The sequence below is a fragment of the Syngnathoides biaculeatus genome, chromosome 17 (genome assembly GCF_019802595.1).
Source record: "Syngnathoides biaculeatus isolate LvHL_M chromosome 17, ASM1980259v1, whole genome shotgun sequence".
In the NCBI taxonomy this organism is placed as follows: domain Eukaryota; kingdom Metazoa; phylum Chordata; class Actinopteri; order Syngnathiformes; family Syngnathidae; genus Syngnathoides; species Syngnathoides biaculeatus.
The window spans coordinates 20,090,439-20,113,633 of record NC_084656.1 but is presented as its reverse complement, the minus strand read 5'-3'; the positions used below and the strand labels follow the sequence as shown (position 1 = coordinate 20,113,633).

At 44.8% G+C, this 23,195-nt stretch overlaps 1 protein-coding gene across 3 annotated transcripts in view; it reads left to right on the top strand.

Moving 5' to 3' along the window:
• The window catches only part of LOC133490627 (ceramide transfer protein-like), a 45,330-nt gene extending 22,197 nt beyond the window's left edge, over positions 1-23,133 (top strand). The window contains exons 4-20 of one of the 3 annotated variants that reach the window (XM_061800929.1): positions 4,656-5,176; positions 8,165-8,299; positions 11,971-12,087; positions 13,118-13,225; positions 13,935-14,073; positions 15,598-15,687; positions 15,767-15,924; positions 16,962-17,054; positions 17,155-17,238; positions 18,295-18,387; positions 18,473-18,568; positions 19,383-19,515; positions 19,597-19,667; positions 19,734-19,862; positions 19,985-20,114; positions 21,027-21,134; positions 22,906-23,133. In XM_061800929.1, the coding sequence (XP_061656913.1) occupies positions 5,066-5,176; positions 8,165-8,299; positions 11,971-12,087; positions 13,118-13,225; positions 13,935-14,073; positions 15,598-15,687; positions 15,767-15,924; positions 16,962-17,054; positions 17,155-17,238; positions 18,295-18,387; positions 18,473-18,568; positions 19,383-19,515; positions 19,597-19,667; positions 19,734-19,862; positions 19,985-20,114; positions 21,027-21,134; positions 22,906-22,952 (1,842 nt within the window). In that variant the 5' untranslated portion in view covers positions 4,656-5,065 and the 3' untranslated portion in view covers positions 22,953-23,133. Of the gene's footprint in view, positions 1-4,655; positions 5,177-8,164; positions 8,300-11,970; positions 12,088-13,117; positions 13,226-13,934; positions 14,074-15,597; positions 15,688-15,766; positions 15,925-16,961; positions 17,055-17,154; positions 17,239-18,294; positions 18,388-18,472; positions 18,569-19,382; positions 19,516-19,596; positions 19,668-19,733; positions 19,863-19,984; positions 20,115-21,026 lie in introns of all 3 variants that reach the window. The other 2 variants (XR_009792255.1, XM_061800930.1) reach the window with 2 other exon arrangements.
• The last annotated feature ends 62 nt before the right edge of the window (positions 23,134-23,195 follow it).

Here is a 23,195-nt window from a genome sequence, read left to right as displayed (position 1 = left end):
CGTGTTTCAATGTGGGCACTTGCGGCTTTTACCCAGCTGCGGCGTACGTATGTACCAAATGGTATTTCCTTTACAAATGTACTGGGTGAGGCTTGTAACCAGGTGCGCTCTGTCGGCCGGGAATTACAGTACACACTGAATTCAACATTTTCAACTGTTATGTGACTTGTCCAACAAACTACACGTAAACACACCGCTAACACTATTAGCATGCGCGCCAGCAAGTGTTTTAGCGTGTATGTAAGCTACCATGCGATGGCGCTCACGAGGCAGTGAGGAACAATTGCACTTCACATTTGTACGCAGAAAAACTTATATTGCCCTACACACTGCTTGTGTAGGCACGTCATTACTGACGACGTACACGTTCACGGTGCCACATTGAAACTAAAATTGTCACACCACAGCAAACAGAGTAGCATAACGAAATAATAAAACAGATAAAAAAAATGAAGGCGGCACGGTAGAGCAGCTGGTAAAGCATTGGCCTCACAGTTCTGAGGACTCGTGTTCAATCCTGGCCCTGCCTGTGTGGAGTTTGCAGGTTCTCCCCGTGCCTGCGTGTGTTTTTCTCCGGGCACGCCGGTTTTCCTCCCACATCCTCAAAACACGCGACATTAATTAGACACTCTAAATTGCCCCTAGGTGTGATTGTGAGTGCGGCTGTTTGTCTCGATGTGCCCTGGGATTGACTGGCGACCAGTTCAGGGTGTCCCCCGCCTCTTGCCCGTTGGCAACTGATAGGCTCCAGCACTCCCCGCAACCCTCGTGAGGATAAGCGGCAAAGAAAATGGATGGACAAAAGAAAGACTCACAAAACAATTGACGCAAAACATGCACTTTAAACGCAATTTACATGATCCCAGCATGCACGATGGACGTCCAGACTAGATCGTTGGCCACACAGTTCTGAGGACCTGGGTTCAAATCCCTGCCCTGTCTGTACGGAATTTGCATGTTCTCCTAGCGCCTGTGTGGGTTTTCTCCAGGCACTCCGGTTTCCTCCCACATCCCCAAAACACGCGTTAATTGAAGACTTTAAATTGCCCGTAGGTGCGATTGTGAGTGCGGCTGATGTCTGTCTCCATGTGCCCTGCGATTGGCATGCAGGTACAGAGCGTGGTGCAGCAGCGCGGCCTGGCGGCGGAGGAGCAGGATGCTGCGCGAGCACCCGCTTTTTACAGAGCATCTACGACTCTGTCGAAGAGCCCAGATCTTGCTTTTCGGGCTTTATTGTTTTTTGCAGTCTTCAATCTTTGTTCATTTTACATTCGTCCCTCTTCTCCCTCAACTGTGGGACTATAATAATTCCGGGTTGGAGAAAGGTCGGGGGGTGTGCGGGAAATCGGTGAGCTGGCAAAGAGACGCCCGGCCCTTGAAGGTCAGAGTGTGCCCGCGCCGTCGACAAGTGACTCGCACGCCGCTAGATGACTTTCTGCTCCGTTGATTTTAATGGAACGGAGGGGGGCGGTGCAATGGATAAAAAAATGCTGCATCAGCAAAAAGAGGCTCAATTATAAATGACATTATTTTTGATCCAGTGGTGCAGTACCTTAACACTTCCACCAGATAGCGCTCTGATTAATTTAAAAAAAAAAACTGTCAAATACTGCATTCTTGCATAAACTGGAAATTAATGAACAGACATACTAACGTCAGCCAAAATGCCATTTTTGAGGATGTGTGTTTTTATTTATGACAACTTTTCTCAGACACACGTCCACGAATGTATGCATGATATACTAGCAATAGTAACAGAAGAAAAATATAAAAATGTGAATACAGAAAGTCTCACCGACAACCTCGCTCCACCGTAATACATCATACTGTATAATGCAACTACGCCTGTAGTGTACATGTTATTGCTGCAGGGGGCGCTATTACCTTATTACCTTGACAAACCGTACCGTTGCAGCGGCCTTGTAAATGCCGAAAATAACTTGATTGAGGAAATGTACGGTTCTCATTCCAGAAGTGAGAGTGTAACGCCATCCTTAAGCGCTCACATATTCCTTTCTCCCACGCGACTTCCTACTCCTGACCGTTGAGCAACACCCAGCCGGGAAAAGAGCACGTGACAGAATCGGATGACACCGGGCCGGCGTGACTCATTCGTGTCTTGGGGCCGCGGAGTGACTCGCAGATGTAAGGCAAAGGTGACATAAAAAAATTGGAGAGCTGTTATACGTGCCTCGGTCGGTGCTGCTGTTTTGTTTAGCAACACATTTTAACCCCGGGGGGGGGGGGGGACCAGGAAGCCGACGCGAGAGCGGACGTATTTGCGAGTTATACCCTTTCCTGTGTTCCGCAGGGGCACGTATATCAGGAAATATGGGATATAATCGCAAATGCGTTTATACAAACAAAGGCTTCCTCTCAAATAAGCGCTAGAGAAGCGTTGCATTGTGTAGCTAATGGACGCCTCGAGGTCTGGACGTCTGGTGACTCCGCCGAGTGGACCGCAGAACTCGTGACGGGGCTCGACGCTCCCCTCTTAACTCCTCGACGCGACATATAGAGTCGATCGGTGGTCTCAAACTGGCGGCCCGTGGGCCATTCGCGCCCCCCCCCCTCCCCCGAGGTGATATTTTGTGGCCCTCACCTTACGATGAAAGTTTAATGTCAGTGCGGGCGTCAGGTTTTTTGGAAATGGCACGTTTACGGTGTCGTGGGCCGAGCTGACGAATCTGCCAATCACGGTGGGGCGTGTGGCTCTCGTGGGCGTGACATCGACCTGGCAGAATAATATTTTTCTTCGAGTGAAAGTTACAGGTCGGCACGGCGGATCATCTGGTAAAACGTTGGCGTCACAATTCTGAGGTCCCGGGTTCAATCCTGGACCCGCCTATGTTGAGTTTGCATGTTTTTCTCCGGGCACTCCGGTTTCCTCCCACATCCCAAAAACACGCAACATTAATTGGACACTCTATATAGCCCCGAGATGTGATTATGTGTGCGATTGGTCATTTGTCTCCATGTGCCGTGCGATTGGCTGGCGACCAGTTAAGGGTGTACCCCGCCTCCTGCCCGTTGACAGCTGGGATAGGCTCCAGCACTCCCGTGACCTTCGTGAGGATAAGTGGCAAAGAAAATGGATGGATGGATGGATGGATGGATAAAAGTTACAGCAATGTTGCAACGGAGAGTAGTTTTGCACACAACTCATTTACACCAGGTCCCTTGTTTATCTTATTTTGTGTTTAAAAATAAATAAGACATTTGAGAAGATCAGATATATTTTTTTATTGCTAATTTAAACTGCGTGGACGCGCATGTGCGCCGATCCTGAGGCCCAGCGCAAGGTAAGTTGAGTTTGAGACCCCCGCAGTAGGTCATGGGCATCAGCGTGTTACAGTATTAGTGTTAGCGCTTGCACAAGAAGGGATTAGAGCGCGGCTCATTAGGCAAAGGTTTATTTCAAGTGCAGGGGGAGTGGAGCACATGAATGCTTCGCTGGATGACTTTTTAATTCATTGAAATTAATATGCAACGCTGCTCGCTTTAGAAGAAGACCTGACACGGATGTTTTACAAGCCAGTCGTGAGCGGCACAGGACTTTTACTACAGTGCTGGTTGTACATTTACATTTTTTTTGTCATGTCTCATGAAAACTGAATTCATTTTGCCTGACTCACACCTACGCATCCAAAGTACAATTCTGGGTGTGTTGAGATGCCTTTGAGCAAGGCACTGCCAGTCTGGCACTTAACTTTTGATCTACTGTAGTGCCTATAAAGTAGTCAGACAAATTCAAAACAATATAGGAATTTTAAAACATGAAAAAAAATCAAGAAAGGTAAACAAAATAAAGGTTGAACTTTTAAAGACATTTTATTCATGAATAAAATTTACATTAATAAATAAAAAAAGTCATTAAATATACAGGCTCATTGTAGGAAAACTACATTTATCTCAGTAACGCATCTCAAAATGTGAAGGGCATATTATAGAAATAAATGAAACTCACAGGAAACTTTGTACTTCATTTATGAATTAATTAATTCTGGAAAAAAATATATGTATATATATTGAACTGCAAAATTTTAATTGAGTCAACTCTTTTTTTTTCCTTGTTTTCAGTAAAAATTGAAATATGACTTCAGCAACTACGCTACTAGGCAAACATGAAGAGGCTGAATTTAATTTTTGTTAAATTATTAAAAAAAATCAAATTTTACAATTAATAGATTTTTATTGTAAGATTTATATTTGTGTTACTGTGCTGTCTGCAATCAGATACGTTCAATAAATAAATACACGAAGTCGAGAGGGATTACTGTATTTCACTTTGATAATAATATACGGGTTTTGAATAAATTGGGTTTCCCAAAATATTTTCATTTACTGAGATGAACGGCGATGTCTGCATACATCTCATTATTTGTATTACATTTCAAAAGTACTGTACAATTTCATTATTATTAATTCGTCAGTCTGGCACAAACTCCATTAGATCATGCATGGAAATGTATTGTTATGACCCGCGCTTTGATAATACATTCCAGTTAAAAAAAAAAAAAATATATATATATATATATATATATATGAAAAATAACTGCAACATCCAAGGTTTACGGCGACATTGTCCGCTTTGAGTTTGGGAATTTCCATGCTGCAGTCGGACCGCTAAATCGGTCTCCACTTTCTATTTCCAGGGGCATCGCCACACGGACGGGGAGGGGGCGGGGCCTTAGCGCTGGGTTTCAGGAAGCGCTCCGATGACGTCACCGAGGCCAGCGCCCCTCTGAGTCGTGCGCGCGCACGCACACAAGTTGAAGCACGCGCTGGCTTGGGAAGAGGAAGAAATTACACTTGGGGGGGGGGTTCCCGAGAGTCGAGTCGTCAAGTGGACATGGGGCAAAAACGGCCAGGCTGTTAAAAACCTCGTCGTCTGAACGACAAGTAAGGCTTTACGTTAGTCTTCGGAGGACCCCCGCCCGCGCCCCTCCTTCGTCTTTTTTGACATGTCTCAGTAGTGAGCTTTCCCCAACCTCTCGCTACCATCCTCGTATTTTTTTTTTCCGTATTTTGCTTCCGGAATTAGTGTTAGCCCGCCGCCTCCGACATGTCGGACAACCAGAGTTGGAACTCGTCCGGTTCCGAGGAGGATTCGGAGCCCCGGGAGGAGACGGGGAACTCGGCGGGCGGCGGCGTGTTCAGCGGCGTGCTCAGCAAGGTGAGTCTCCCGGGTCTTGATTAGTCACGTGACATCTCCTTTTTTTTTTTGCCCTAGTGGAATATTTGAAATATAAAATATGCAATTTTGACTTTATCGCGTTACATGCCAACGCAGCGGTGCCACGAAGAACGTTGACTCTTGTTGGGTTTTTGTTTGTTTGTTTTTTTGGTCGGGGGCATGGCAACGTAGGGAAACACAAGTGGTTGTTGTGTAGCCTTGCTATGGATATTATCCAGGAATCAAACTCGGATCTCATACCACAGGACCCAGCAAATGCTTCGTCCACATGTGGAGTAATTTCATGTAACAAGTTTACTCGACTGCATTTGTGTATTCCATCAGGTTGTTCTCGTGATTAAAAAGGCTTATTTAGGATTTTGGAAAATCAGATTTAAGCATAAACAATCCTTAAACTCATTGTTCAGAGGTCTTAGAAATACCACATGGTTGCATTGACCCCCCCCCCGTGCTTTTTAATGGTCTGACTTTAAATTCGTACCTGGTTTATGGATATGTAAAACTGCATAAAACCAATTTCAAATTAATTTAAATATACTGGCCATACATGCAGTGCAAACATAAAGAGGCAAATGGAACAGACCACTGAGTACATCCGTCCATTTTCTTTGGTGCTTATCCTCACGAGGGTCGCGGGGAGTGCTGGAGCCCATGTGTCATCTCGAGATATCATTTCTATTTTATGACAGACGCGAGTGAGAATGGGATTACAGGACAACAAATGAGCTGTCTCAAATGTACGATAGCAAAAAATGAAAGTTGACTTTCTTTCATCATCCATTTTCTTTGCCGGTTATCCTCACAAAGGTCGCAGGAGGGCTGGAGCCCATCCCGGCTGTCAACGGGCAAGAGGCTGGGTACACCCTGAACTGGTCACCAGCCAATCGCAGGGCACATAGAGACAAACAGGCACAATCACACCTACGGGCAATTTAGTGTCCAATTCGTGTTGCATGTTTTTTGGGATGTGGGAGGAAACCCACACAGGCATGGGGAGGACATGCAAGCACTGCACAGGCGGGTCCGGGATCGAACCCGAGACCTCAGAACTGTGAGGCCAACACTTTACCAGCTTCTACACCGTGCCGCCCCACTGAGTACATTCTGTTTGAAGTGACGGAAATGCAGTTGGAGTGTCTTGCGATACTGCAAAATATGGAATCAATGCAATACCAAATAAACACCAGTCTAGAATCACGGATACCAATATTGATATTGTTGAATAATGGTGGCTGTAATCATGAAATTGCTTAATATTCATTCCATTTAATTTTTTAATTTATATTAAATTAAGTGTCTGTCAGGTGGCCTCGTGCCCGTTGACAGCTGGGGTAGGCTCCAGCACTCCCCGTGACCCTCGTGAGGATAAGCGGCAAAGAAAATGGCTGGATGGATAGGTGACAGTTAAGGTTAATACACGCCATGTCAAACATTGGTCTCGATATTTGGCGCAGTCGGGCCCCCGTTCATAAATGGGCGACAGCAATTTCTGCTTTCAACTGCGCTGTTCTGCATTCCATAAAATAGGAAGCAAGAATAAATGCACATCAAATCGAAACTTCGGTTGTGATATGATCGGAAAAAACGGACGAAATAAAGAGCAGCACTGCAGTGGCATAAACAACCCCCCCACCCCCACACCCCCGGGCTTCTATTTGAGGATAACTGAATCAGCAGCTACACACACGCACGTTTTGGGCTCGGCGATAGATTTTATTGGCGAGCTAAATGTGCGTTCAAAGTCGCCGGCGGCCTTTGAACAGATTGCGGCGCCGACCCTGTCGCGCACATCCGCGGGACAGAGGAGCCCACCTCCTCTGCCGTGGCGCGGGCAAAGTCCAGACTGCGTCGCCGAGGCCTCGCCTGGGGGAGGGCGGATTCACGGGTCTGCACCTGCCAGGCAGTTGCACGCGCTCCTTCCTGTCATCATCACATCTGGTAATCAGCGCTGAGAGGATAAGCGCCTCGGAAAAAGGGATGAAGCAATGGATGGATGGATGGATGGATGGATAATCGACACCTCTACAAAAGCATTTACTGTACAGGCTACAGCACAGGTGGCAAACTCGAGGCCCGGGGGCCAGATCTGGTCCGCCACATGATTTTATGTGGCCCACGGAGGTGAATCATGAGTGCCAACTTGCATGATTCTTGTTAAAAATCTGTACAAACATTTCAAATCGCCACATCATAAACGGTAACATTGAGATATTGCAAGCATTTTTGGCTTACCAAACATCAACGATAGTTGGGAAAAGTCCATTACCCTCGATTTCTCATCCCAAAACTAGTTCATGAATTTCACGCGTAAATATGATGAGGCGATTTAAAAAGGTTTGTTTTCAGCACTCTGAAGGAAACCGTAACTACAATGTGGCCCACTACAAAAATGAGTTTGACACCCCTGGGCTGCATATTTACTGCAACTAACGATTATTTTAGTTATCGATTATTCAGTTTTTGGGCTGTGATTTAATCGACTACCCTGATTAAAAACTTTTTAAAACGTTATTTGCTTTTATTAAAAGAGAAAAGAAACAGGTCCTTACTTCAAATTTACAGTTATGTCATTATCCAAGGAATCGATACCACGCTGCCCGCACCGAAGGCAGGCGTGTGTAACCACTACACCATCGGTGCATCAAATTGACAGTGTGGAAATTGAATGAACACATTTGTAATGATCCAGCTAATGGTTTGTTCCGTAACTGGTCGAAAAATAGAGAAAAGTTATAAAAAAAAAAAAGAAACTGACAGTAAATTCCAACTTCGAGTGGCAATAAATAGGTTCATCGCTTTTTTAAAAAAATAAATGTTCACATGATGCTACACATGAAGTGAGTTGAACTGTTTATTGACACCATACAGCGCTTGTGTATCATATTTTTGCATCTGTATCGTGTATTTTGTATTTAAAATCTTTAAAGAAAAAGAAAAACACTTAAGAGATGCTTTTGCTCCATGCAGTGGACCAACTACATCCACGGCTGGCAGGACCGCTGGGTGGTGCGGAAAAACAACACGCTCAGCTACTACAAGTCGCAGGACGAGACCGAGTACGGCTGCCGCGGCTCGCTGTGCCTCAGCAAGGCCGTCGTCACGGTGAGGTTTCCTGTGCAAAAGTGCCCTCGTCACGCTTTTGTCTCTTCACCTTTCATCCGTGGAGGCAGCACTTCATACATGACACTAATATCCATTTTTCAGTTGTTAGCGGATGCAGGTGTATGCTAGTGCTAAACTGCTCGCCCGATAAAACTGCAACGCAGCTCTGCTCATTTTTATTTTGGCAAGATAATGTTTCAAGCAGGGCAGTTTAGCCGGCACTTGAAAGTGGCTCTGGATCTTCACCCAGCCTATTTGCCAAGTCATGGGTGACAATCATGTTAATGTGCCAAATTATGGTCACAGACTCATTTTCAGAAATATGCAAATTATAAAATATTTACCGTAATTTCTGGTCTACAAGCCGCGATGTTTTTTTACACAATTTCAACCCTGCGGTTTATGCGGCGATGCGGCTAATTTGTGCATTTTTTTTCCTAACGCCCGGAAGGGGGAACTGGAGCAGAAAAGGGAAGGATGAGATCGGTGGAATATATGTGCCGAGGAAGTGACTTTTACCGGTCCGGCCCTGTTAGCGCTCCACTAGCGTGTTACTGCAGTGTCTCCGTGATTTTTATCGGTATGTTTTTTTTTTTTTTTTTTTTTTTTTTTTTTTTAACCGGCCCTGCTAGCGTTAGCGTGGCGCCAGCCTTAGTACGGCGGCGCTAGTGTTAAACTCTTTGTGCCGTCTTTCTTTTTAAATATCTCGTGTTAGCCCGTTGCTGCTGTGTTACAGGCATGTTTCAGTGATATTTACTGGTAGGTTTTGTTTTAACCGGCCCTGTTAGCGCGGCACTAGCGTGTTACTGCAGTGTCTTGGTGATTTTTACCGGTATGTTTTTTTTTTTTTTTTTTTTTTCTCTAACAATGCCAGTTAGCGGGGCGCTAGCCTTAGCATGGCAACGCTAGTGTTAAACTCTTTGTGCCGTCTTTCTTTTTAAATATCTCGTGTTAGCCCGTTGCTGCTGTGTTACAGGCATGTTTCAGTGATATTTACTGGTAGGTTTTGTTTTAACCGGCCCTGTTAGCGCGGCTCTAGCGTGTTACTGCAGTGTCTTGGTGATTTTTACCGGTATGTTTTTTTTTTTTTTTTCTCTAACAATGCCAGTTAGCGGGGCGCTAGCCTTAGCATGGCAACGCTAGTGTTAAACTCTTTGAACCGTCTTTCTTTTTAAATATCTCATGTGCTAGCCCGTTGCTGCTGTGTTACAGGCATGTCTCAGTCATAGTTACCAGTAAGTTTTGTTTTAACCGGCCCTGTTAGCGCGGTGCTAGCGTGTTACTGCAGTGTCTCTGTGATTTTTATCGCGTTTTTATTTTTTATTTTTTTTTTTAACCGGCCTCGTTAGCGTGGCGCTAGCCTTAACATGGCGGCGCTAGTGTTAAACTCTGTGTTCTTTCTTTTTAAATATCTCGTGTGCTAGCGTTTTGCTGCTGTTTTACTGGCCTGTCTCAGTGATATTTACCAATAAGTTTTATTTTAACCGCCCCTGTCAGCGCGGCGCTAGCGTTATCTTTTTTTTTTAGTGATTTTTTTTTTTTTTTTCGTTTGTTTTTTTTCCCCTCCCCAAAAATTGTTTTTTAACCAACCCTGTTAGCGCGACGGTGCTAGCGTTAAACTTAAACCCTTTCTGTGTACCGTCTTTCTTTGTAAATATCTCGTGTTTCAATGGGGGCACTTGCGGCTTTTCCACAGCGGCGGCGTATGTACGTACCAAATGGTACTTCCTTTACAAATGTACTCGGTGAGGCTTGTAACCAGGTGCGCTCCGTAGGCCGTAAATTACGGTACTTGGTTGTTTCATTTTACAGTTGATGGCCGGGCAGGCGTGCAACAGAATTTTCTTCACAAAAACTTTTATACATCACCCTTCTCGAGCCCCTAAAATATCTTCGCAACCTCCTAAGACGCACAGCTATGCCGTGTGTTTAGAAAATAAACCAAGAAAAAAGTGCATTAGATGTCGCGTATCTGTTTAATGCTTCCCATTTCCCGAATCCCCGTCGGACAACGCTGACTCGGCGCAATCAATTGAGAAACTTTAGCCCGTTATTCCGCAGGCAGGTACACGTGGTCGGACTGCGCGTCCCGTGGTCCGCCCGGGGCCCACGTGCCGTCTTTATCACCAGACGTCCTGAGTAGAGAAAGCGTCTTTGTGCGGCGACCCTCCCTCCCTGCCAGAGGTATTTTTTTTCCCCCCACTTTTTCCCCCCATTGGGCCAATCGTCAAAGATTTACAAATGACGTTCGACTGCGTTCGGCGTGCGCTGCCCTTGTGCAAACAGATACCGAGTTTAATTAGTCACTGTTCCCAGGCACGAGAGCATTAAAGCATATTTGCTCGGCTTCGACCCTCCCCGGCCAATGTAAATATTAACTTACACGTTGTACACTCGGCGCTCATTCCGATGCAAATGCACCCGACAACGCTTTTACCTTCCGTGTTATCGGGCGTTTCTCAATTAAATATACGAAATAGGGAAAGATAATCGTGGATCACTTGCAAAAGGGGGGGCGAGTTTGGATGTACTACTTAAGGGAAGTAAGAAGTTGCTGCAGGCAGGAAATGTAACTCGTGACTTCCTTTAGCGCAGTTTCTTAGTCACGAAAGAGGATGAATGAGCAAGTCCTCTGTTCTGTCTTCATTCTGGCTTTCACAGTGAGCACGCGTCGAAAGTTGAGTGACGCGTCCTCTTTTACGCCAACGGTTCTTTTTAAACGGGTAGAAAATGGCGTCACTTTTTTTATACCGTGATTAGCGTTTGAAATAAAGGGTTCAAATTGGGAGTTTAAAACAAGATTAGGAATTTAAACCTGGGCCAGGTTTATTAGGGTTAAATTCGGGTGTCAAGACTTTATGGGTTCAGAACAAGTTTAGGATTTCAAACCTTGCTTAAGACACGTTTCAAATTAGGATTTCGAGTCTGGTTTCAAGACAATGGTAGGATTTGAAATGAGGGTTTCTAGACAGCTTTAGGATCCAAAGGAAGGTTTAAATTTTAGATTAGGCTTTCAAACTAGGACTTGGGTTTGTGGTTGGGTTTCAAATGAGGCTTTCATGCCACCGTTATGGGTTAAAGCCAGGGTAAAGTTTCAAGACAGGGTTAGGGATTTAAAGTAGGCTTTCAAACCTGGGTTAGTGTATCAATTTAAGACTTAAAACCTGTGTTGAAGACCTTGTAGTTAGTTTCAAATTAGGGACTGAGGCTGTGCATTTTAATTAGGATTAAGGCCAAAATAACCTGGACAGTGTTGCCGAATTGGGGGTGAGATTTTAAATGCTTCTACCGCTAATCTGTGTTAATCTTTTTGGGATTAGAAACCAGAAGAATCAATATTGCCATCGTTACACCTTCACCCCCACTCGGAGGATCAATAATGGATGCACAGAATTAAACGCTTGCACGTTGGATTATGCATGACAAGCATGTGATGCATTGCGTAGCGAGCCCTAAAACTCACACAAACAGCAGGCCCTGGTTTTCGGTCTATGCATCTGTTTTAGTCTGCTATGAGCAGGTTGTCACGTCCCCCCCGCCAACCCCCGACCACCACCACCACGTGTGTTTATTCAGCTTTTCCTTTCTTTTCTGCTCATGTGTACTTTAGCAGCCGACTGCTATCGCCGGCCAGGCAAACATCACGGCAATGTTTACTTTTTTTTTTGCAGCCCCACGAGTTTGACGAGTGCAGACTGGACATCAGCGTCAACGACAGCGTGTGGTACCTGAGGGCCCAGGACCCCGAGCACAGGCGCCTCTGGATCGACTCCATCGAGCTCCACAGGGTCGGTTAGCCCAAAACATTTGACAAGTGCGAAAAAACAAGATACGAACAGTTGATTTTTGCAAGCCGGTGCGAAGGAGGATGGTGGACAAGATGAGGGGACCGTTGTTGATCTTTGTTTGGGGAAATACCCCCCCCCCCCAGCCCCCACCAATCCCCTGTCCAGGGAGCCTCACAGGGACGTGACTCACCCCCCCGCACATTCACTCACACACATTTCAGCTGTCGTTCCACCCAAAGTGAGTCACCGCTTAAAAACTCAGCCCGCCCACAGACCACCGCTCGGGTCTCCGTGGAAACACAACACAAGCTTGGTGATGTCAGTGTTGGGATTCCGCCTGAAAGTGTGTATATTCGCGCCACCGTGCCGCAAAGAGATAAAGCACCGCGACAATCGGTTCTGCTCGACATGCCGCCTTCCCCTCATTTGAGTATCGCACAAACGTATCACGCGATCCATCTTGGTCGTGCACGCGCACTCGTCTGAACTGATTAACGGCTGCCTGAAATCCACCGGGCGGGAGTTACTCCTGGTCATTGACCGCTAGTTACCTTTGTCACATGGGGTGCGTTCGCTGCCACCTGGTGGTGCAAGCGTGGAAGTGTCACTTAAGGCGATATACAACATGTGTTGCCATGGTTACATATCCTTTGTCGAGTTGAACTTTCCCAAACTTTATGGCACATATTTTTGTCTCGGTCATATCGCTGCATTCCACAGTGCACGTAGACCACGTAAACCAGATTGCTTTTCTGGGAATGCGGGTGTCCAGTCTCTCTTTGAGAGCTGGGAGAATGGCTTGATTTTATTTTATATTTTGTCCACAATCCATTGGCAATATTTCCAATCATTCGTTTGGTTAACAACACTCTTCTATGCGGCGTGTCAAATTTTGAAGACAGTTTCATTCTTGCTTCAAATGATTTTAGAATTCTGAGCCCGCTACTGGTTCAAAAGTCAGTTTTTCTCTCCGTGCACCGCAACAATTTTAAATTTTTTTCCCCCCTGTCGTGTCTCTTCTCCCCACCAGGCGGATCCCGGCTACGGCTCAGAGTCCAGCCTGCCGAGACACGGCTCCATGCTGTCGCTCACGTCGGCCGCCAGCGGCTACTCTGCCACCTCTACCTCTTCCTTCAAGGTGACAATAGAACGTCGCGTCTCGTGGATACATACTGTAATTCCTGGCACCTGGTTACGAGCCTCACTGAGTACATTTGTAAAGGAAATACTGTTTGGTACATACACACGCCGCAGCTGTGTAAAAGTCACAAGTGCCCACATTGAAACACAAGATATTTACAAAGAAATACTGTATACAGAGTTTAATGCTAGCGCTACCATGCTAATGCTAGTGCCGCCGCGCTAACGCTAGCACCACGCTAACAGAGCTGGTTTAAAAAAAAAAAAAAAAAAACATAGCGGTAAAAATCACTGAAACACGACAGTAGCATGCTGGCGCAGCACTAACGGGGCCGGTCCGGTAAAAGTCACTTGCTCGGCACATACGTTCCACCGGTCTCACTCTTAGCTTTTCCGCTCGAGGGCCCCCCTTGCGGCCGTTAGGAAAAAATCCACAAATTAGCTGCATCACCGCATAAACCGCAGTGTTGAAAACGTGTGGACGAAAGTTGCGGTTTATTGGCCGTAAATTACGGTAATCGTATGAAATAAAAACATACCGTAGTTGCTGCAGTAATTGGCGGATGGAGAGTTATCACTTCCTGACTCGGAAGCAGCCTTGAGCTTGACTTTAAGAACGATGTCCTCCATTGTCGTGCACTCTGCGCCAACTTCCCGTTCTGTGTTGAATTTGTTTATTCCAACGCGTGCGGCTGCCTCCTTTCCAGAAGGGTCACAGCCTGAGGGAGAAGCTGGCGGAGATGGAGACCTTCCGAGACATCCTGTGCCGGCAGGTCGACACGCTGCAGAGATACTTCGACGGCTGCGCCGACGGCGTCTCCAAGGACGAGCTGCAAAGGGATAAAAGTAAACTTGACTTCCTCGAAAAGTCACCGTTCGGAGGCAGTGAAGTACATCAAAGCCCGTCCCTCGCTATATCACATTTCACTTATTACCTTTTGTTGTTGTTGTACAATATAGTAAAGTTACTTAATTACACATCTCTGGTAATGTAAATATATTCGCTAATTGAATGATTGTCTACCACGGCTAGTTAGATTGGATTATAATCCATAACAGTGTTGCTAAAAAGGAGGGCGCAAATAGCCGATGGTGCTCTGAAATATGGAAATCAAATGCACATCATCAGCAAAGGCCCAATTCCGCGGCACTCAACCTATAAAGAGAAGGGGGTGGAACATTTTTGGAATGCATTTGCCTGCAAAAGACATGCACACTGGGATTATGGTGAAGAATGTGTGGATGGCGAACCCAAGTGGACAAATATAATACCTACAACTCACATCCATAATACTGTACTGTGAAGAACTGTATGTGTACTGTAAATACTTAGTTGCTTGATCACAAATTTCATAACATCCCCCCTTTAAATATTCTGTAATAGTTACGGATTAACCTGTTCGTGTATTTTCTGTGGATTCTATCAGAAGCTGTCGTCCTTTTTCTACAAAACATGCCCCGAGATGTCTTAAGAAATCTAATTGGTACCAATGAAGTCTGCTAGAGGGATACTTCTCGATAAGCTTCGTGAGGAAGGAGTTAGGTTTTGAATTTGTTGTTGGTGGAAGTCAGTCTTATCTGTATGCGCACATCCATCCATTTTCTTTGCTGCTTGTCCTCACGAGGGTTGCGGGGAGTGCTGAGCAACGGGCAGGAGGGGGGGTACACCCTGAACTGGTCGCCAGCCAATCGTAGGGCACATAGAGATAAACAGTCGCACTCACAATCACACCTAGGTGCAATTTAGAGTGTCCAATTCATGTTGGATGATTTTGGGACGCGGGACGAAACTGGAGTTCCCGGAAAGAACCCCACGCAGGCACGGGGAGAACTTGAAAACTCCTCACAGGCGGGGCCGGGATCGAACCCAGGTCCTCAGAACTGCGAGGCCAATGCCTTACCAGCTGTTCCACCGTGCCGCCTGTGTGCGCACACTTTTCTAAAGTTTAATGAGGTTTTGTAGTCATGTTTTTGAGCGTAATCTCGTGGAATTTGTGCAAAATTTCCATACGTTTTATATTTTGAGCTATTAATGTAGGGAATTCTCAACATTTTTAGGCGAGGTGTCAATTTTCACTATTCTTAAAGCGTTTTCTGTCATTTGTGGAGTTTTACTGTCAGGCGCTGTTTGTTGGAATTCACGGTTGCTGTTTTTGTTCAGTGGTGTGGTTGTGGAGCGCTCAAATGGACGTGTGTGAGAAGATGCCCACATGGCCGCCTGCGCTCGTTCTGCCTTTTGTTCTCGTCACTGCTCCCTCTCGCCCTCGCTCCAGTCTCGAGATGAAACTGCACCATTGTTGTCGTTGCGTCAGTCTGATGGCGTCGGAACCATCTTGCCCGTGTGATGACAAACTGTTTTTCCCCATTCAGTCGTGGAAGACGACGAGGACGATTTCCCCAGCACCCGCCCTGACGGCGACTTTCTTCACAACCACAACAGCAGCGGCGGAAAAGACAAACGTAAGTCCGACAAACGCCGTCATTTTGACCGTATTTGACGTCCGACTGACGTTTGGGGTCGTCCGCGGCGGCGCCGAAGTGCTCCAGTACTGCAACGCCAAGGGGGTGAACGGCATCGACTTCAAAGGCGAGGCCATCACGTTCAAGGCCACCACCGCCGGGATCCTGGCCACGTTGTCGCACTGCATCGACCTGATGGTCAAGAGAGAGGACAGCTGGCAGAGGAGGCTGGACAAGGTGAGCAACACTTGAAGTGCTTCGAGGCCCATTTGGATTTTAAAAAATGTATTTTTTTTTTTTTTGCAGTCCACTATAATGTGATGGGAGTAGGGTCGAAGTTGATGAATTGACGACGTCGTCATCCCGAGCCTTTTTTTTTTTTTTTTTTTTTTTTTGGTGCTATATAACATCATTTCATCATGTGTCCCATTGGACGTACAGTGAATACTCGGTTCTCGAACGTCTCCGCTCTCAGTCAAATAGGTTTTCAAATGAAAATTTAGAGATTTTTTTTTTTTTTATTTGCTTCCGTTTTTGAATGAAAATTTTGAGTTTTTTTTTTTTTTTTTTTTTTTTGCTTCTGTTTTCCAACGGAAATCGGTACGCCCCCCGACAAAACCCGGAAATAACAAGTGCGCAGACTCACGGCACGCTTTGTAACTGTGTATAACGCAGTGTCTGTACGCAGACGTGCCCCAGTAGCTCAATTACTGACTTTTTTCTTCCTATTGAGGATTATTAACCTTATAAAAATAAATAAATTTCTGAATCATTTCATTATATTAAGTATTTAAAGTATACATGTATTCCTACTATGCAGATTATTATCAGGAAAAGCTAAAAAAAATGCTTTAAAAAGACAATTTTTTTTTAGGCTCGGAATGCATTATTTCTTTTTCCATTCATTGTAATGGGAAATATCGATTTGGTTTTCGAACAGATTGTGGTCGAGAACCGGGGCATCACTGTACTTTCCACTTTTCTGTCTTCTGCTGAAACAATACTGGCGGTAGATGAAAATCGCAGTTAGCCTTGCTAGTGTATGCTATCCTGAGGGTTAGCTTTCAAAGACGCACACAAGCGTTCTCGCGAAGAAAAAGGGCAGCGGCGCGAACTGAAACGCCGTCTTTGTCGCCGAAATGTTACATTTAACAATGCGCAAACGACAATGGTGGGCTCGTTATCGTAGTTTTCTCACTTTAAGACACCAAAACAGTTTTTTTGAGTTTAAAGTGTGCGCCAAGGGGTCTTCAACAGCGTTTACGTGCCCGCAGGAGATGGAAAAGAGAAGAAGAATCGAGGAGAGCTACAAGTCGGCCCTCAACGAGCTGAAGAAGAAGTCGCACTTTGGAGGTCCGGACTACGAGGTGACATCCTCGAGCTGGTCGTCCATTTATTACGCGTCTATTGTTATTATTTTTTTAACCGTGAGCTCAATTCTCGACACGTCTTCCCCGCGGCCGCCAGGAGGGTCCGAACAGCCTCATCAACGAGGAGGAATTCTTCGACGCGGTGGAAGCCGCTCTCGACCGCCAGGACAAAATCGAGCAGGTAGGCGGGCGGGCTTTCGCTTCTGGGACGGGGAAAAATGTCAACCCTTGAGCGATAGACGGAGACGGTTCCATTTCAACACAGATGTGATTTTTGGGGGGAGGGAGGGAGATCTGGGGGCTGCAAGCGTGATCAAAAGATTATCAATTTTAATGTGGAATTTTTATAAATTCTATTATGAATGAAATATATCGAATACATCATACAAATGAATGTTATTCTGTTTTCAAAATGGACACAATATTATATAATAGTTGATTATTTAGGTGCCATCCCGTTACCCCAAAAGTTTCAAATACATATTTACGTAAACTGCTAAATTGAATTGAGATTTGCGTCGTGGCACGCAAACGGTCTTTCATGACGTGCATATCGTATCCATTCAAAAACGTTTGAATTTATTGTTTTTGTAAATGATTGAAACGCATTAATTTGGACAATTATTAACGTCAAGTAAATAATGCTTGTGAACGCTCACCGGGTTATTGCGGCGGTTGATCGATTTTGCGAACGAAGTCGCTTAACAGAATGACGACTTCCTTCTTTCCAATTCTATCAACGATTTCTCGTTCCAGCCAATCCCATCGGAACTTGTTTTTGACATATTTATCAGATATTATCGAGAGGCGTCTTTCCTCTCGAGCGCCGCCATCGTGTTGACTTGAAAGTGGCCCCGTGAGCAGCCTTGTATACAACAAGCGTTTTCATTGGTCAGGAGGAACACATTCGACCAATCAACAGGCGCGTATCTAATCTTCCACCTGGCTTCCAAAAAAATCGGACCGGGATATGAACAACTGGATTCTGGTTACGGTCGGAATATTGCTGAAAAATATTTGTCTTTTTTTTTTTTTTTTTTAATAAATACAATTTTAAAAGACAGAATTCCGCCTATAAACTGAAAAATCAACGTCTGTTAACACGATGGCCTTTTTCTTAGAAGTGTCTTGTTTGTTTCTCCTCGGGCGAGGTCGTCATATTCACGCTCGAGCGGACTGTTATCGTCTGCGTCATGCAAATGTCACATATTAATGTTTGTGTGTGTGTGTGTTCCAGTGTCAGACAGAGAAGATGAGAATCCAGAGATCCAGTCCACTTCCGCCAGCGGACATTTTCTCCAGTTCGGGCTCTCACAGATTATCTGAGCAGGTGCGGCCCACCCAAAATAAAAAAACAAAAATATGAAACTCAACAAATGTCAACAAACTCGCCGATATTGCCGCCGCTCCCGCAGGTGGAGGAGATGGTGCAGAGTCACATGACCTACTCGCTCCAGGACGTCGGCGGCGACGCCAACTGGCAGCTGGTCGTGGAGGAAGGAGAGATGAAAGTACGTCGCGATGAGGCCACTCCCAAAAAATCAGCGCAAAATCTCACCGAGGGATTTTACTGCACTTATTTTTGTAGAATTATTGTATGAATATGCACAATCTTATCAATTTAATTCATGCACGTCCCATTGGCAGATTTTGTCCCCCACTTAAAAGCAGATATTTTCTCAGTAAAATCATCCATCCATTTTCTTCGCCGCTTATCCTCACGAGGGTCGCGGGGAGCCCTGGAGCCTGTCCCAGCTGTCAACGGGCAGGAGGCGGGCTGGATACACCCTGAACTGGGCACATGGAGACAAACAGCCGCACTCACAATCACACCTAGGGACAATTTAGAGTGTCCAATTCATGTTGCATGGTTTTGGGATTTGGGAGGGAAATTGGGGTGCCCAACCTGGAGAAAAACCCACGCAGGCAGGGGGAGAACATGCAAACTCCACACAGGTGGGGCCGGGATTGAAACCCAGGACCTCAGAACTGCGAGGCCAGCGCTTTCCCAGCTGCTCCACCGTGCCGCTCCTCAGTAAAATAAGTGAAGACAAAAAAAAAAAAAAGTTAAGATTTTATATCTTCGGGGGGGGGGGGGGGGGGAGAAATCAAAGATGTCTTTAAATAAGTCCAGTAAAATATTTTCATTAAAACTAAAATGGACTTGCTAAGATGTGGTTTTTGCCGCGCGTAGACAATTGATTTGTTTCTCCAGCTTGAAATTTTGTATCGCAAGTGCAACTTCCTGTTTTTTGGATGGCGGGAAAGGAAATGTGGACGCTTACGGGAGGGTTTTTTTTTTTTTTTTTGGTGGGCCGCCCGCAGGTGTACAGGAGGGAGGTGGAGGAGAACGGCATCGTGCTGGACCCGCTGAAGGCCACGCACTCGGTGAAGCGCGTGACGGGACACGAGGTGTGCCGCTACTTCTGGGACACGGCCTACCGCAACGACTGGGAGAGTACGCGGGCGTTCGCGGGCTCCGAATGCGTTTTGGGTTCGGGTCTCGTCGTGACCCGCTTCTCTTTGCCCCTTTCCGCAGCCACCATCGAGAACTTCAACATCGTCGAGACCCTGTCGGAGAACGCCGTCATCGTCTATCAGACGCACAAGGTATGGGGAGGAAGTGGGTGGGGGGGGGCACAAAAAGGAAGTTGAGTGAATGGTGTGATGCCGCAGAGGGTGTGGCCCGCCTCCCAGAGGGACGTGCTGTACCTGTCGGCCATGCGCAAGGTGGCGGCCAGCAACGAGAGCGACCCCGACACCTGGCTGGTGTGCAACTTCTCTGTGGACCATCACGACGCACAGGTGAGCAGCGGGGCGCCGAGGCGGGCCCGGGACTTCTGCTTTCATCCACGTGTGTCCTCAGCAGGTGTCACCTCTCGTCCCTTTTTACATTTTTTTTTTTATTTTATTTTTTTTTTATATAGCCGAGCAGCCGTTGCGTACGCGCCAAGATCAACATCGCCATGATCTGCCAGACCTTGGTCAGTCCACCGGAGGGCGACAAGGAGCTCAGCAGAGACAACGTGCTGTGTAAAATCACGTACGTGGCCAACGGTGGGTCACGAACGCAACGAACAAACTTTGTTCCTTATACACTGGTAATATGTTGCTTTATGTGTGTGTTAAACCTTTATTTACCTTTTTATGGATTATTTTCTTTAAAAAAAATAAAATAAGGGTTGCGTCAGGAAGGGCATCCGGCGTAAAAATTGTGCCAAACATATGTGCGTTCATCTGAGATGACACGCTGTGGCGACCCCGAAAGGGACAAGCCGAAAGAAACTTACTATATATATATATAATCCCCCTCAGAGTAGAGAGAACTTTTCTGTGTATATTTTGCTTGAAAATACAACTGTTTGATAAAAACACTTTTTTCTTTTTTAAAAACAACACTACTTTTTGAATAATATCTTTGCATCGAAAAAATTTTTTTTAGTAATTGTTGAAAAATTCTTGAATAGTTGTCAAATGATCACTTTTTAATTTGAAAAAAAACTCAAATGTGTGTGTGCGTGTGTGTATATACACATTTATATATTTGTTTTAGAACTAATATATTATTAGATTATATATTATTAATTTTTGTTTTTAATGTTTTCGTTCAACTTTAAAATTGCAACTATTTCTGCAAAACAGATTTTTCTTTTTGAATTTGATTTTTATTTTTTTAAAAATAACTATTTGAAATATGCACCTCCCCCTGAAAAAATTGTTTGAAGTGTATATTTTTCTTCAAGAATATTACTTAATCTCCTCATATTTAAAAAAAAATATATATGGGGGGGGCTTGACAATGAGGTTGAATATTTAACTTGTTTCCTGGAAAACGTGTTATTTAATAACTTATTTCCCCCCTTAAAAAAAAAAAAAAAATTCAAAAAGTTCTGTTTTTTTTTTTTTTTATGGAATTCTATTTTTCTTGCAAATAAATGCAACTTTTCTTGCATTTTGTGTTGTGTGCAGTCAATCCCGGAGGCTGGGCGCCGGCCTCGGTCCTGCGGGCGGTTGCCAAGAGGGAGTACCCCAAGTTCCTGAAGCGCTTCACCTCCTACGTGCAGGAGAAGACCGCCGGCAAGCCCATCTTGTTCTGATCCTCTTCGGGGGGGGGGGCGGGGGGTCTGCTCCGATGACATCCCACCGCATCGTGATTTTACCGACTGGTGTTAAAACCAGACCGAAGATTTAAAAAAAAAAAAAAAAAAAAAGTATACACGTTTGAACCTGAAAAATACAAATTTTGTGATGTAATATTACTTTAGGCCATGAACAAAAATGCTTTTTTTTGATGAACAAAACACGTTTTCCCCAAAGTATTTATAGGAAAAAAAAAAAAAAAAACAGATTCAATCCCGGACCCGCCTGTGTGGAGTTTGCATGTTCTCCCCGTGCCTGTGTGGGGTTTTTCCCGGATGGGCACTCCGGTTTCCTCCCACATCCCAAAAAAACATGCAACACTCTAAATTGCCCGTAGGTGTGATTGTGAGTACGGCTGTTTTTCTCCATGTGCCCCGCGATTGGCTGGCGACCACTTTAGGGTGTACCCCGCCTCCTCCCCGTTGACAGCTCGGATTGGCTCCAGCACTTCCCGCGACCCCTGTGAGGATAAGCGCCAAAGAAAATAGATGGATAGACTATTTTCTCAAGAATGGAAGCTGTAGAAATTTTCAGGACTTCAAAAAAAACCAAAAAATTCTTAGAGCAAGTGCTGAGAAAAAAATTTTATTATTGAACTTCTCATCCTACCCAGAAATAAAAAAAAAAAAAACAACACTAAACTGTTGATTGAAAATAAACCCCAGAATCTCAACTTATCCCCCCCCCCCCAAGAAATGCTTGGGGCAATGTATTTTCCCTCAGAAAAAGTAAAATTTATTTCTAAAATTTTTTGGAGAAGCTCTTCTAAAAAGCTCATGATTAAGCCCCTCCCCAAAATATTTTGAGCAATTGTTTTTTTCTCGCAAGAGTTACTTTTTCTTGGTAGTACAATTTTTTTTTTTTTCTTTAACACAAAAAAAAAAGTACTTCTCAAAATCACTTTTAAGATTACGACTTAATAGTGTTAAGTCTTCTTGACTTTAATATTGGTGGGCAATACGGCCGCTTGCCACACTAAATCCCGACGTGCGTTGAAAACGACGTACGTTACGTTCCATAAAGGAAAGTGTAAAGAGCTACAAGAGACGTGCACGTCTTAGCCATCAGACCGTTTTAGACTTGCAGCTTCCGTTGCGATGTGTAAAATAATTTGCTTGTTGTATTGTATAAATTGCACAGAGGGGACCATGGCGATGAAACGTGGACCCCAATGACGTAAGACGCTAAATCCCGCTAATGAAGGCGCCTCGTTTTCGGCGCCGAGGGCGGGACCGGTCCGGCTAAAATCGTAAGCGCGTCGCAAAGTCCTTTTTGTCGTCATTGCGACCGTGCGGAGCCCAAATGCCTTAGCGGATCAGAGACTTCACTCGAAAAGTGACCGTGACTGAGAAATATTTGAGTACAAACGTTCAGTTCTGATTTCAAGACTTAACTACAACGAAGCACCTTGACCTTCCTTTTACTTTTGTAATGTGTGAATGTTTTTATCCTGATACATTGCAGGTTTAATTGACCTCTTTTTACATTTCAACTTTTTTTTCTGAAAAAAAAAAAAAAAAAAAAAAAAAACTTTGAATTAATTTTACTTGTGTAAAAAAATGTTTTTTTTTTCCTTCAGGGAAACATTTTTTTTAAAGTCATGAAATTAATGCAAATCTTGTTGATTAAAAAAAAAAACATGTTGATCCCCGATTGACATAACATGAATTTGAAATAATTATACCAATTAATATTATTCTAATGGCAGGGTTCAAGAGGACTTTTTGTGGAATATGCAACATTTCAAGCAAGTAGCTCAATGACGACCTGTCGCCCGGCTCATCGTTTCGACATGTTGGCTAGCATTTAGCTGATTGAATGTACTTTGCAGTACGTGTACATAGTTTGTGCATACTAACGCTTTGAAAAGTTTAAAAAAAAAAAAAAAGTACTGTGACAATATTTCCCAGGAGAAATAAAGACATTTGACAAAACACACTGGACAATGCGAGTTCCATCATTTCATGTTCCATAACATTAAATGGTTTGAAATGTCAT